The 16012-nt window shown below is 38.9% G+C and overlaps 1 protein-coding gene across 1 annotated transcript in view; it reads left to right on the forward strand.

The window, feature by feature from the left end:
- Nucleotides 1-16012, forward strand: part of FSHR (follicle stimulating hormone receptor) — a 79853-nt gene that overhangs the window by 23761 nt on the left and 40080 nt on the right. Inside the window, 1 exon segment of the mRNA XM_054290393.1 lies at nt 5440-5511. Within this exon segment, the coding sequence (XP_054146368.1) occupies nt 5440-5511 (72 nt within the window).

A 16012-nucleotide genomic window follows, 5' to 3' on the forward strand; every position in this document is an offset into this window, starting at 1 on the left:
AAAGAAAACAAACCCAAGCTTTTTGCATTTAGCTTGATGGGTTTTGAAGCCTGATGTTTAGCATCCAATTTATGACTTTTGTACTTCTCTCTGCCTGCTGTTAGGAAAGGGAAAACATAGCTTTGTCTGAAAGCACCTACAAGCTACTTAATAGATTCCAGAGGTTTTCCACCTAGGCAACTGAGCAGGATAAATACTTTAATGTTCATATACATCTACATATGCCCCTTCCCAGTGAGGTGTTCACTAGAACCAGGCCCCAGTCACAGTGAAGTCAGATGACAGTGTGAACCCATTTCAGGGAGCTGGAGGCTTACAAATGTTCTTCATAAATTTAAATTACATCGCATTCCACTCTAAGGAATGTCATTATTCATTCTGGTGAGAATTAGGACAGAAGTTTAGGGCCAAAGTGACACAGGTCAATTGATTTACACCATCTGGGATGTGGTCTGCAGTGTCTATTTGTCTCCTATTACAGCATGAAAAGCAAAATATTCTTTCACTACTGTATTGACTAATCAAGAAAAAACAGAAAAAAACCCACTCCACCAGGATGCAGGATCTTGTTGATTTGTGCATTTAATCAAGGGCACATTAAATAGGTCATAGAATCATTTTGCCTTCCCCTTATGTAAAGCAAAAATTCGTCTGTTGCTTGTGCAGGAACCTCCAAAGCAAGAAGCAAAACCAAAGAAACAACAAAGAAACAACCAAAAAGAATTACAGAGAGTAAATTAAATTTCACTGTAAATCTTTGTTTGACAAAATGCACATTTCTGCAGAGGATTAGAAGGTGATAGCATCAGTCTATTAGCTCAGAGATTAAAGTAAAAATGTTCTTCAAAATCCTATCACATTTATTTCTTTGGAACCAAAGTTGGTGATTTAGCATTATGGTCACTGAATCTTTTTGGCTTTTTATTTTATTTTCCTTTGGTCTTTAAGTTATAAACTTTATAGTATCTGCTTGATATAGTTCATTTTAATGTGATGAATTTGCAATTTACATGAGGCAGAGAAGATAATTCCACAATGCACACACTTTTCTGATTAACTGTGTGTGACTTAAGTAGATCTAAGAAATGTGTTTTAACGAGTGTTTCGAAAGACCTAAATTCAGCCAGGCTTTATGATGCAGAAATTGTTTTATTTTTTTTTAACCAGTCTAATTTCTGATAATCAGTGCAGTTCTTTGTTGTGCAAGGTTATTGCCAGTGGCAGGGGGAGGCCTGTGCCAAGGAAGGGTTTTGGGAGGAGGGGACAAAAAATCATTGTGGGAGCAAGTTCTGGTGGAAAATTTGTGCCAAAGAGCACCTTATTAATTGTTCAAGAAAAACTTGTGGGACCAGGGTCTGAGAATTCTTTTGATGAATATGTAAAATGCACCATTCTGAACACAAATGGCTAACCTCGCAAACACAGTGTAGCTACATTGGCTTCAGATTTCCTTTGCACTTTTTTTTCAGAGACAATTAGCAGAAGTGACCTGTATAATTCCACTTTTTTTTTAATCTTCGAATTTTACAAGCCTTTTTAATCACCCGTACCTTGAGCATCAGGTATTTAAATAATGACATCCAGCCCTCCATCCTTTCATTAAGAGGTCAATCTCTTTTCTATCACTGGAATCATGTGGGGCTGCATGAAAGAACATTAATTTTTCTGAAGATTTTTTTCCTTCATGTCTTATGCTCTGCCTGTCTGAACTACTTCAGCTGAAGACTCTATTTTAAGAAAAGATCAATAAATCTCTTCATAACTGGAAATGTTAGAGGGTTATTCCAGAACATTTTAGCAGTGTCTGCTAATTTCTGTTCTTTGCATCATGTCCTCTACAGGCTCTCAGATTAATTTGCCACTGTGATATTTCTGTGATACTGGACACAGCCATACAGAAACAAAATGCATTTCTATTGTTTGTTCTTCATAGTGGTATAAAGTGCAAGTCATCTGTGTCAGTGATGCTACTGTTTTAAACATCAGGCTTAAATGTCCTGTAAAAATAAACAAATCTATAGGAGATAGTTCTGTCCTCATCTTGACAGGTCTAGCTTTAAGTTGTAACATTTTTTTTAGTAGCTTTATAATACAGGAGTATACTCAAACCCATTCATGGGACAAATGAAGTTGATGCAATAGGGATATGTAAAACAATTAAAAATGAGAAATGGAAAAAAGCTGTGGGAATTTTGTATGTTCAGTCCAGAGAAATATAGAAATTATGAGTGTAATTGTAAAACTGGAGCAGGCAGCTTCAGTCCCTACCAATAAACTCCCCAAGAATCCCTTTCAACAGATACTTAAGCCAGGATTTAGAAACCTCTCCTGGATATCATTGAAGCAATGGGCCAGACTGAAATCTATCCTTTTACATAGTTAATAACAGTAGTTAATATTGCCATTTTTCTATTTCCAGCTATGTATATTGCCTTCCCACAATGCAGGATAACCATGCGACCATCTGGTGCTTGTTTCCTTTTCCATGCTTCCTGATGTGTCATTTGTTAAGTTTTTGATGGCTCCAACACTGGAGTCCTTTCTGGGACCTTCTCATGCCTTGTGTTGGGCACCTGGCTCTGGGTTTTCAATCCCACACCATTCACTGAATATTTAGGCCTTTCAATGCTTTCCTTGCTGGTACCTAAGGGCCAACATAAATTTTTAGGACCAAACGCTGCAACTCTGTCTTAAGTACACATTTTTTAAAGGAAGCTTTTCTTTACTTGCTTCTCTTGACATGAAACATGCTTGAGCAAAGGTGGGCTGTATTCATTTATTTGACCCTAAAATAGTGCCAGAAACAAAACCTAGGTAATGCTTTCCATTTATTTTCTCTATGTAGCTCAGAAAGAATTGGTACTGAACAGCCAGTATCTCATGTTAAGTACAGATTGATTCTTGGAGACTAATTGGTGAGATTTATTGACACTAAAGAATTTGGCTAGTTATAATAGATTCTATTCATTATACAATTGATAATTCAATGAGTAGATGGTTCTAATTTTCACTGTTAGTTATGCCTTGAAGTCTGACTTTCTATAGCTCATGCAGAGATGTTTAAAAACAATTAACCTTAATTTTTTTTTTAAGTGGAATATGAGATTTCAGCCATTAAACTTCAATTCTGTTTTAACTGCTTCAGGGCATTAGACACGTGGATCCTGAATTCTGGCACCTTATTAACACAGGATATCAGGATCTTCTAACAAAGAAACTCAAGGTCTGATTTTTAGTTTTATGCAGATGAGGCTTTTCTCATATCAGTAACCCCATCCATGAATGAGGTTCCCTTCTTTTCATTGGTTTCTGTATCAGACTGTAATTTCTTGTTGTGGTGAAGCACAGCATAGGCCAGTGTTTAATTAAAAATTGCAAATGTCCTGATGACCTGTGCCTGCAGAGAGAGGATTCATTTTAGTACATTGCCATAAAAAAAAAATGATAGATGGCTTTTCAGACAAAGCCCTTTATTTTAGGCCTCGGAAATTAGGTGTGCATTTCTACAAAGCAGAGTTTGAGAGAGATTTCAAAGCAGATCAAAGTTAAAGGGCTTCCTGATGGTTCAGCTTTGTAGCACTAAGCCTGCTGGGTGTTCTGCAAGGATCCATTGTACCCATCCACTCTGAAAGCACAGCCTCAGCTTTGCATGCATTACACCAACCCCGTTTTCAGTCGGGTTTTACAAATTGCCTAATCCAGGTTAGGCCTTTTCTGGAAGCTCTTTTATCCTTCTAACATTTGCATAATGATCTCAATACTGTAATTCTTGTGTGACAGTGTGTTGAAGCTCTTTCTGATTTACATTAACGATAGTACAAGAATAATGAAATACAAAATTGACTTCATCGTCTTTCACAACTGAGAAAACCATAAATTTCAATGTCTAAAAAAAGTGTGGGACCAAGTTCACTCCTGGTGTAATCACTATGACATCTCTGGAACTAGGTGGGGTGTGCATTGACTTTTTTTGCTTAAGTAAATATTAACTCATGAGGGGGTAGAGTCTCTTAAAGACCTACAATTAAAAAATGTGAACTTGTCACATTGGTATTCTGACAGAATAATAGGTACTTTCCCCTAAAATTTTTGATTAAAACATGATAATCTCCCATGAAAATTCTCAGCTAATCATCTGAAATAAAACATAGATGAGGATTGCATGAATACTTTATATGAATGGTAAGGAAGTAAGTCTCTAGTTTTGAGGCATTGTGTTAAAATTTGCAGGACTGCACAGCAGGTAATAGCAGACTGAGTTCTCATTTCTGTCCTCCTGCAGACCTTACAATGAGACAGCATATGAGCTGAAAGGTGATCCTAAACAGCCATGCAAAACCAGTTCTGAGATGATGAAAATTAGGGGTGGTCTGGCAGATATGCTCACTAGATAAAATAACTCCATAGTAATGCAGAAAAAAATCCATTTCCCCTTCCACAGAAAAATAGAATAAGTAACTGAATCCCAGGATGTGATATATGTATGTAACGTGTTCATGTGTGAAACTTGGGTGGGTGTTTTTTTAAAATAAAGAAAAAAAACCTTTTTAAGAACTGTCTCTCAATGCAACCAATGTCTGATGGCTTGTGATGAGCAGGTCATGTCATATGCATTTGTTTGTGCTAGCTTCTTATCAATGATTAAATGTGTGAAAGAAAACAATCATGCAGATGACACCTTATTTCTCTGAGGAGTAGTAGAAACCCTATATATCATTTGCTGGGTTCTATCAGAAGTTTTCTAGTCCTTTTTGTTTATAGAGATTAAAGAAGACAACTCCAGGTTAACAAAGAGCCTTACACTTCAAATATTTTAAATGGGTATTTCAACTGGGTTTTCTTCATAAAGCATATTCTGTGACCTTTAAAAATGATAAAAGTGTTGTCCTGGTGCATGTGTGATCGAGTGTTCCAAAGTCCCTATTTTATGGCACATTGTGAACTAATTAGAAGAGAGACTGTGAGAAGCCATAAAGTTATTAAAATTGCAATGATGGGACACAGTAGCTGACCCCTCAAATTATCTGTGCAGCAAGCAGGTCAAGGAATTTTCCTGCATGAGCGTGGATGGAGCACTTTACAGCCTTGAGTAAGCAGCTCATCCCAGTCTGGCTCCACAGGTTACTTCATCCTGTGCTTGAGCATCACTCAAAAGAGCAGTTGAGAGGAGAAAGATGCTGTTCCCTCTCAGCAAACAGAGAAGCTGCAAGTCTGGATTTCTTCCTGTAGCAAAAAGGGAAATGGCAACTACTAATGATGCTTTTGCCCCTGAGGAGCCCCAATGCTGTGCTGAAATTTTGGATGTTACAGATGTATTTAGATGCCAAAGACTTCAGCCATCCTTGTGCCTGTGAGAAAGGCTTCTCCTGTCCTGGCAAGGCTACTGCACAGTCCTGTGCTGTGAATAGTAAATAATCACCCTGTTTTCTCTATTTTCAGGAGATTTGTCCTCACCAAGATGAGAGTCATTCCCAAAGGAGCTTTCACAGGACTTGTTGACCTAGAGAAAATGTACGTATTGTGTTAATATTTACTAGGAACCAACTATTTTACTCCAAGCAGCATTTTCTGATTGCAACTCCTTTTACAGACTGTGAGTAAGTTCCTATCACTGAGATTCATATAGTTTTATCTTTCTGTCTAAAGAAAAAAAATGGAATTTTTTTTATTGACACCTTCCAGAACAATATTGTCATAAATACATTTTCATATCAGCAACCAGGCAGTCTTCAGTCAAAGGGTTGGTTGAGCATGGAGTGTCATTGCAGGTAATAAATACTGTGCCATAGCAGAAGACCACAGGAAACTGAATATTTTGTGAGTTTTGGAATGAAGTAGTTGGAAAGATTATGGAGGAAAGAGCTCCTGTTAATAATAGGCCAGCTAATTCTCTTTTCACTAATGAATTAAATAGGATTGTTTTGTGCATGCTCAGAGGCAGCTGGCAGGATGCACGAGAGAATTTTCTAACAGGTGATAGATCCAAAAATCTTAGTACACAAAGAGTGTAAGCAGCTCATTTCTGTGAATTTTAGTGATCAGCCTGGAGGTACAATTATGAGCACCTTTGATGAACAGATGTATCTTGCATTCATTAGTACGCTGTTGTGGAGGCATTGCAGCTCCACCACTAGAAGGGAAAACCCTGTGTAACATGTTTCCTACTTCTCTTTAACAACAGGAAATCTATGGCTTAGCTGGTGCTAGCCCCAAAAATTATAAACCTCATTGTCCAATCAGAACTATTCTGCCTCATGTATGATTTTTCTGAAATATCTCATATATGGGCAAATCCCATTTTTCTTAGAAACAGAGCAGCACTTGCACCCTGACAGGAGGGAATCACAAACAGGCTGTTCACCCAAGAGCAGTGTGGGTGGGGAAATATACTTAAAATGCAGCACCTTTTTCAGTGCTGTGTGTGCAATGGCAGAACTCCAAAGTGACTCTGCATCATTCCTACCCTTCTTCCCTGTACTCCTGCATGAGTAAGGGATTTAGCAAGAAGGTGGTGAGGGTTCGTTTTAGCCTTGTCCTTATGGAAAATCATTGAGCACATTGGGCTGTGAAGTGGGCTGCAAAGTGCATTGTGAGCTGCTTCTGTTATCTTTAATTTCTCAGAAACCATATGTCAGATATGTATGAAGGCATTGAATGGGATGTTTCTAAGTGGTGATTTATTGTTAACCAAAAAAATTATATATGGAAATGGGCTCAATTTGAAAATACATCCATTTACTGGTAGTACATGGAGGAGAAATGGGGACAGTGAGTTTATAGCGAAATTTCCTTGAAAATAGAAGTGTGATAAATATGTAAATGAGGCCAATCAACATCAACAAAACTGTGGTATTTGCAGATGATATAGCAAACAGATAAAATTTGAAATAGCTCACAAATCCTAAACCTAACCCATAAAACATTCATCAGAAATATTCATGATAATGTAAAGACAAAAAAAGTCAGTAATCAAATAATAGATTTGCATATAAAAACACAGCCTTTGTATGAAAGCCTTTTTACTCTTGCAAGATCATGCACAGAAAGAAAGATTAAGCAAACTGTAGCCTATTTAAGGAAAACAGCTATTAATAATGTGATACCTCCATATGGTAAAATGTGGATGGCCTGATGTATACAAATGAGACACTTCAATGTAGTGTATGTGTGTGCTCCCCTAGAACTGAATAGGCTAAAAATGGAGAGTGACAATATTTCCTGAATGTGTTACTGAGGAAAAACAGCATCTTCTTCAGTCCAGCATAGCTGCACTCGGGATTTTCATCACTAATACATCATTCCTAAGTGTGTTTCTGAGAACAAGGTGGATGTTAAAGCCCAGAATTTGGAGGGAAATGGTGATGTTTGGAATCATCCCTAGGGAATGAGGCAGTTGAGTGCAAGTTGGAAATGTGATGGTCAGAGGCCATCTTGGGCATTGTCGGGGGCTCTCACTGGTCAGAGTGACCCCAAGAAGAGTTCCAAAGTCTCTTTTCCCAGCCCAGTGCTTGAAGAAGGAGTCAGGGCTCTTCATTTCTCAGTCTCAAGATTGTTCATTGTATCTTATCTATAAAATTCTTCCTCCTGCCCTGCCGAGGTCCATCCAGCAGGACAGTTCCAGGCACTCTGCCTGCCCCCGGGGCAGTGTTATGTCTCTATACTGAAAACTACCTGTACAATGTTTACAATTACATCCCAATACCTATCACCTCTGTTAGACAATGAGCTTCTACTCGAAACCAATCTATAAGTGCCAACATCACAGCAGAAGATGGAGGCCAAGAAGAAAAAGGGGAAAGGCTGGACACACCCAAATCGCTCCAACTTACCCTCCTGAACTCCCATTCTAAAAACCCCAAAATCTACTTTTTCACCCCGTGATAACTTCACTGTTATTCTACCTAAACTGTTGTGCCTTGTTGCTCTTCATATAAGGTTGGTCATTTGCTCCACGGGTCATAGTCAAAACACAGGGCATTTTGGGCTCTGTGCCAGGGTCTCTGAGCCCCCTGGCAGGGATCTGGGCTGCTCAGGACAGCCAGAGGGGTGTCCTGGGTTCCCACAGGGCATAGCAGACATTGGCCTGTTTAGGACACTGGTTCAGAGTCCTTTGGGAAAGAATCTTGAATAACAAAGAAGTTCAGAAAGGCTTCAAGAAGGAGATCTTGAAGTTACAGAAGTAGCGTCCTTATGTGCTGAAAGATGAGCTGTTGGAGAAGAAGAGCAACCAGGCTAACACAGAGCTTTTGCAGCAACCCAGGGAAAAAATAGTTTATGACCTTTGGAAAGGTTAGGCAACTCAGGAAGAATATAAGGATGTCATTAGGTCATGTAGAGAGAAAATTAGAAAGGCAAAAGCTCAGTTAGAATTCAATCTGGACACTGCTGTGAAAGGAAATAAAAGGGGGTTTATAAATATATTAACGGCAAAATAAGGGCCAAGGAAAATCTCATTCCTTTAATGGACCCAGGGTAAAACATTGGCACCAAGGATGAGGAAAACACTGAGGTACTTGATGCTTTCTTTACCTCAGCCTTTAACAGAAAGACTGGTTATCCTCAGAAGATCTCCTGAAAGGAAGTTGTAGCCAGGTAGACTTGGCCTCTTCTCCCAGGCAAATAGAACAAGAGGAAATGGCCACAGGATGTGCCAGGGGAGGTCAAGGTTGGACCAGGGAGAGTGTCAGAATTTCCAGAAAGGGCTTTAAGGCATTGGAACAGGCTGTCCATGGAAGTGGTAGAGTCACCACCCCTGAAGGTGTTCAAGAAACAAGTGGACAATTACAGGATTACTTTATGTGGTGGTGTTTGGTCAAAGGTTGGACTTGATGAATTTGGAGGTCTCAGTGATCCTTGAGGGACCCTTCCAGGTCAGAATATCCTGTGAAATATCTGTCTTTTCAAACCTTAATGATTCTATGATTCTAGGTTAAATCAGGGATAAGTCCTCCCTCAGAATCCTAACTCTGTTATATTTCTTCTCAAAGTGAATGAAGGCTTTTGAATTTTCTGGTTTTCAAAGAAAAATAATCCCTTTATATTTTCCTGCTTTTGCTATGCATTTTAGTATCTTCCCAAACATTTAAACTGCTGAGAAAATGTCAAATACTTTTCAGTCAGAGTATCCAGGGAAGGTCTCTTTTTTTTTTTTTTTTTTATTTGAACTGTCCAAGGATTTTCCAGAATGGACACTAATGACCATGGTTCATAATGGAAAAGCCAGTGTGACTTGGAAATGTTGGCATGGAGATATTGATCTGACCTCCATGATGAAGTTCCAGTTTTAGTTACCAAGACAAAATCTTTTAGGTTTCATCTGATTTTTTTTAATTTGGCAATATTGTCATTGGAATACTTTTACCTTTTTTTTTAACAATGAGAGCCCATTTGAACCATTTGCTAGTTTGCCTTTATCTTCTCAACCATCTAAATTCCTTCAGTTGCTGACAAAACATGAAATGACCATTCTGCAGACTGTCATATGGTGCAACAACTTTCCTTAAGTATGTTCTGGGAGAAGGATCTTTGCTTCTTAAATAAAACACTTGAAATTATGAAATAAACTTACAGGCTCTAAGTATCAGAGACTTCTCTTACTAAACATGCAACTTGAATCTTCCTACAGAAAACCTTTCAGAATCCCTCAGGTCTGAGGAACAGCCTTGCCATCTTGTTGCCAGCAGCTCTCCGACTTCTGCACAGCTCTGGATTCATGTCAATTTAGCAAATAGGTGTTCAGGAAAGCAGATTGGTTATTTTTGCTACATGTTTAGTCTACTGCTAGGTCTTAGTCAACTGGAACGTGGCATTTCTTCTGGACTTCTGCTTAACCAACTTATTTACACTCACAGAGCTAATTAACCCTCCAGTTACTAAATTAAAAAGCAGTCCCACGCAGGCACATACCCAGCAAAATCAATCTGACATGCTCAGCAGCAGCTGTGTCATCCTCAACCTGCACAGAAAGAGCTTAATTTGGAGTAGAGACAGTCAGAAGCAACACCAAGTCTCTCTTTTTCTGTTTCTGATTTTCCTGCTGTTACTATGAGGTGGCAAAGTAGATTTGTGAATCTTGATCTAACAAGGCTTGATTTGGGCATTATATATACAGGAGGCTTGATCTGATTGTGTTACCCTGTGCAAGCAAAAGAGGCTTCATGTCTGTACCCTGAGGCACAATCCCCTTGAAAATTCATCATCAGTTATTTGTTCTTTTTGAAGGGTTTAAGCTAAAACATAATGCTTTGGTTCATCATTTGCTCTCAAACCCAACCTATGTGCAGCCTAAGGAAACTCAGCTGTGAGGATGAAGTACTTCTTGAACTAGAAAATGTCACAGAGGAGAAAAAAGCACCATTACTGGCCCTGGGTTTTTTTTTGGAGTAATTGGAGGGAAGCATTTTTATAGCAGATGCTGGCAAAGACACATTTTAAGAGCATGAACCATGGTATGGACAACAGAGCCTGATGAGCTAAACCCATAATGAGCTCTGGAGACCATGGAAAGCTAAAGCTTTTAGGGTGGAGGGAAACCACCAGAGCTGACACTCCTGGAAAAGGAAGTTTTCTGTCCATGGAAGACAGCAGCTGTTTACTGCTTCCTCATGAATTGGTAGAGAAAAATAGCCCTGAATCATGTATTTACTCAATTACTTGGTGCATTCAAAATTTTCTGGTTTTCTCTTTGTTGAAATTGTGGATCCAGTGATAGTTCCTAAGGACAAATGGTGCTACTCTGTGACCTAGACACACAAGCACCAGGTTATTTCACAAACAACCAACCTAATGGATGATGCTAAAACCTCTCCTGTTTGCCCCTCTAGGCTAAAAGGCAAGTCCCAGTTTCCTTTGACTCAGCTGGATCACACTGAGTGATCATGCTGGGATCATCTTTTATGTTTTGTCTAAACTCAGAGGAGTTACTTGTGGACAATGGAGACCAGAAGACAGAATTTTGAATCAAGGGATGTCTCTCTTTCTGTGGCTGCAGAAGGACCAGAATTCTTGGCTTGGTTTTAAGTCTCACCTAGAAAATTTGGCAGAACGCAAAGACTTCACTTTCTCTAGCAAGTTATAACAACCTGGCAAATTGATGCATTCACCATCCAGACCTTCTTCAGCAGTAGCCATCAGGCTGCCTGGGCTAGCAAGGGACCAACCCATCCCATGTGCTCCTAAAATCAGCTTCATTAAGCTCCTGCAGGTGACTCTGCGACACTTTTCAGCGTAGGGCCCAAAGACGTGGGAGGGAAGGGGGGAGGCAGGAATCACAGGATCACCTAAGGACGAGCAGGCTGTGTCTTCTGCTGTGTCTTCTGCTACCAAGAAAGCTGTTCAGCATTTCACAACTTCTCCAGTTTTCCTTGTATTGTGTGCTGCCTCATTTGATATGCAAAAGAGCAGGCTTAAATAAGCTCATTTCTCAAAATGAGAAAATGGTTATGATTAAGTGTAGCCAAAGCATTTGGAAATTTTATCTAGGCAGGAGTTGCTTTCTACCTTTTGTTACATCATTTGGATTAACCTGCTTTTTATTTTTTTTGCAAGTGGAAAAATATGGATTTTAGGATCTGCTGTGATATATAAGTTAATTAGTGAATCCTTATAAAAGTATTTATTTACATCCCTTAGGTGAAAGTGGTACACAGACCATTCTGTGTACCAAAATACCTACTGAATAAGGTAAAAGTCATCCTTTGGTAGCAAATACTTCAGGGTATATTCTCAAAGTGCAACTCTATGGATATTAAATTCTAATTTACATTATAGGAACTTCTGTGTAACTTTCAGCATCTTGAGGGCAGGCCGTGAAAATAAGTACGCTGCTTAATGCATTTAAATTAGTCTATGCATTTTCTCTCAGGGAACAGAGGACTACTGTTCAAAAACATTAAGGCAAGTAACCAACATAGGAAAAGAAATTTAAAATTCAGGCAGTTATCCCAAAGAATAAATGTTTGAATGGGGCCATTGCTGTGATGTGGGGCTTTCCCTGCAGCCCTGGACAGGTCAGCAGGCTGGTGATTGGGCAGGGAGCAATCACAGGAGGCTTCCTGGCTTCTGCAGCTGGACTCCTGCAAGTCCCACCACAGGTGACAGTCTATTTTTGATGGTGATCAGTGGCTGGAACAGGGCTTTTCCTCAGAGGAGGGTTTGGTGTCACTTCAGACCTCTGGTGCATTCCAAGATGGATCCAGCAGAATCACATAAGAAAGCTTGTCCTCAGCCACATTTCAGGGTGTGTCAGTGTTCTTTTGCCCCCTCTGCCCTTCGGGATGGGTTCCCACACACGGCATGTGGAAGGTGAGCAGCCACAGGAGCTTCTCCCAGGGCTCCTGTATCCATGGTGGTGGTGGAGGAGCCGGGTGGAGCAGTGACTGCGCTGCTGTCTCTCCGTGAGCTGCTGGGGTAATTCTCCTTCCCCAGGCGGTGCCATTGCTTCAGACACCCCTCCATTGCTGCAGCCTTTGGAAACACCACCCCTCCCTTTATTTTCATCCCAAACATTTTGTGTTTGGGGTGAAAATAAAGGAAGTGTGTTCTAAATTCAGTTTATTTCCCGCCAGGAGAAGCTATACCTTGCGTTCTAAACGCAACGAGCAATGAAGGAAGGCTGGGTGGCTTTATTACAACCCATAAACCTTTTGCTGCATCATCACCTGGTATTCCGCTTTTCCCTCCCAAAGCTTAACTGTGGAAGAGATCTTCCACTTATTGTCATCCCTTGCACAACTAAAAAAACTGAAGGAGAAATTTATTATCTGTGTCAGTTACTCACTGCTGATGTCAAAGAGCAGAGATTTAATTACAGTTTTGCTACATTTCAGGGAAAGATAATCTGATCTCAGGATTTTTCTAATGCTTGGATGGAACAAAATTACAAATAAAGTAAATACCCTTAGAAGAAGAAGCTAGGAAATGTAAAATCAATTAATGGTGTCCATATCAACATTTTCTAAATTTTCTATTCAAAAAGTCACAGAAAAACACACTAATATTTGCATATTTTAATTGAAACACATCAGAGCACAAGAAAGAAGTATTCCATAATTCTTTCTATGTGGTTTACTATCTTGATGCTTGCTTTCTTTGATAAAATAAATTTAGAAAGAAAATACATTTTGTCATTGCTTGCTTTTGTTGAGCAAGAATGAGCTTTGTGGTAATGAACTGTTAGCAGAATCTTTATTTGTTAACTGCACTGGTGCGAAGCCAGCATTAAAGACTGAAGTATTTAATGGGAGAATCATCTTGCACATCATTTCAGGTCCCTGTTTTACAGCTGTCTAGACAGAGAGAGAGAGAAAAAAAAAGGGAACCAACTTGTCTGAATGTATGCTAAATGCTTTAATGCCTTTCCCCAGTGACATACTGTTCAGATTACCTGAATTTAGAAAACATGAAATGTGGGCAAAAGCTTTTGTGAGTTCCCACTCTGTTTCAGGAGGAAACTTTGATCCAGTCTTCTTCTGACTTCCTCCACCCTAATAAGACAGATAAAACTAAATGCATGCTAAATTAAGATAGCCTTTTTGCATATATAAATGTAGGATCTCAAGCAGCCTCATTCATCCAAAATGAGATTTGGGGGTGAAATGCACAGTTCCTAAAGAAGCTCTCAGCCGGTGGAAGAAAAAAAAAACCCAACCTAAAAAACCAACCAAACAAACACCAGCTCTGCAATTGAAAATGTTTTGAATTATCAATATAAGATTTTTTCTCAGTTGGCTTGCCCTGCTCTTGGACAGTTTGCTGGGCTTCCCCTGCCACCATTTCAGCAAGAAGCTGTGTCAGACAAGGTGGAGGTTCAGCATCACATGGAGACAATTCCTTCCCCTGGACCATTAAGTTCTGCAAGGCAACCCCAGTCCAGGTCCTTGCATTTGAGGGATGAAGCTGATTATTGTGACTGGCAAACCTAGCCAGGAGCCTCAGGACTGATGGTCATCCTGTGGTGCAGAATTAATCCCATCATCTTTCTACTTTTCTCCCCTGGGCATGGTCACTGCATGCTGAGGAGGCTGCTATGTCTGCCAGATTTTTGACATTCATCTCAGGTGCTTTTGGGTTTTTTTTGTTCCAAGAGGGAAGGATGAATGCTGGAAAAATCAAAAATTTTTCCCCAAAATGTGCCACCTCTTCAGTTTTCATCTCTTTCCTCCAGAAGATTCCCTCTATTTGGAAAAAAAGGAAGTTTCAATTTGTATTTTATTATGAGATTCATGTGATTTCAAGGTAGAATAAATGACCATCTAAGTGAATATAAAACCATCTTTGTAAATATAAAACCATTTTTGTAAATATATAAATACCTATTTAATAATTAACTTAAATAATTCTTAAAGTGGCAGAGTGGTACATTTATTAAATTTAATATCATATACCACAGAACTAAGAACTCAAAATTGCCGGTTCTATTTACATTTTACATTTTCAAATATAATTCATCACTCATACATGGCAAAATATATGTTTTTTCTTATGTGATGTGTCCGAATATTGTCCTGAGTTAAATAATTATCTTTTTCGTGATAAAATCAATATATTTATTCTAATGTCCCTAAATAATTTTCAAAAAATGTTCTCCTTTGTGTGTTAGTTATATATTACATACATTCCCAAATTTCTTGATCAAATTTAGAATTAAAATGTACTGACTTGTAAAAAGAACTGTAAATACAAAATTTAGGAGTTTAAAAAAATTATATAGGTATTTTCTAACTATTAAAATAGGTTTTTATAAGATTTTTTCTATTAATGTTGTTGAGTGTGCTGTAACTGTGCCAGCTAGTGAATGCAAAAGGTGTGACCTTGAAATTGTGCCCAATTTGCTCTAAATGGGATTTGCCTCAATTTTTATTGTTGCTACTACTAAATATTGTTTGTAGAAAGAAGAAATCTGGCACCAGATTGGAAATGGCAATTCCATTTCAGGAGGATTTCAGAAACACCTTCCCATATTAATTTTATCCAGCTTTTCTGTTTATTTTAGGAATAATGCTAGTGGAATTGACATGTTGCAATGAAGGAGTGTTTCCCATTGCTATACAAATGCTGATACAAACCTCAGCATTTATGGAAAACAAATGTTGAGATGAAGTCAAGACATTTATTTTCTAAGCAGGGGATGTTGATTCTCTGACAACATTATATTGCATAGCCTTTATTTTTATTATGCCAAATGATTGATGTGGATTTAAACATTAGTTTGATGGCTCCTTTGCTCAGTGGAGAGGCAACTGGGCATTTTATCATTATTAGTGAGCTGCATTTTGATTTTTCTATCAAAGGCTCTGCTGGCCCTAATTCATCCCAGGTGTAAAAACAGAGATTCATTTTGCCCATTGTTTATTTTGTGACCAAGCCAAGAACAATTTGCTCACAAAACATTGTGAATATTTGTTTTGATTTCTAGAGCAGGAGCCTGGTTTGGATGAAGACTCCCATATATGTGTGTGACCCTTTAAAAATAAGTAAGAGTGGGGTACCTTTTGTGACTAAACCACTCACACCACATGGCAGAAAATATATACTTAAATACATGCATGTGTGCTGGTGCATACACAGAGACTAGTCTGGGAAACATTGAAATTGCTAGGATTTAGAATGGTAGACAGATACTAAGCAAGAAAATATTTTGAATGCTTGGGGAGCCAACACCACAGATGGAAATTACAAATGGTTGTGAGAGAAACGCAGAAAGCTGGAGAGCTCTTGGTGTATGTAAGTTTTCCAGAGCAGTCAGCAGAAGATTGGGAGCTGGGGACAGGGACAGAACCTCACCTGTGAGAGCTGCTGATGTCACTTTCTGAAGGAGGATGTTCAAGAGAACCTTTCTGGAATAACTGTGAGATAGTTCATCCACATGGAGAATATATTTTGTCCACCTCATAGGGTGCTTCCTCCTCTAAACAGAACAAACTCATGTTAATAAATAGGGAGTTTCTCAGCCAGGAATGGCCTTTCCATTTTGTCTTGTGCTTGGAAGTTTCTTCACTAAAAGCAGGAATAA

This window comes from Melozone crissalis, unplaced genomic scaffold (genome assembly GCF_028551555.1).
Source record: "Melozone crissalis strain CALT ecotype California unplaced genomic scaffold, PUWL_Pcris_2 ptg000081l_1, whole genome shotgun sequence".
Lineage (NCBI taxonomy): Eukaryota > Metazoa > Chordata > Aves > Passeriformes > Passerellidae > Melozone > Melozone crissalis.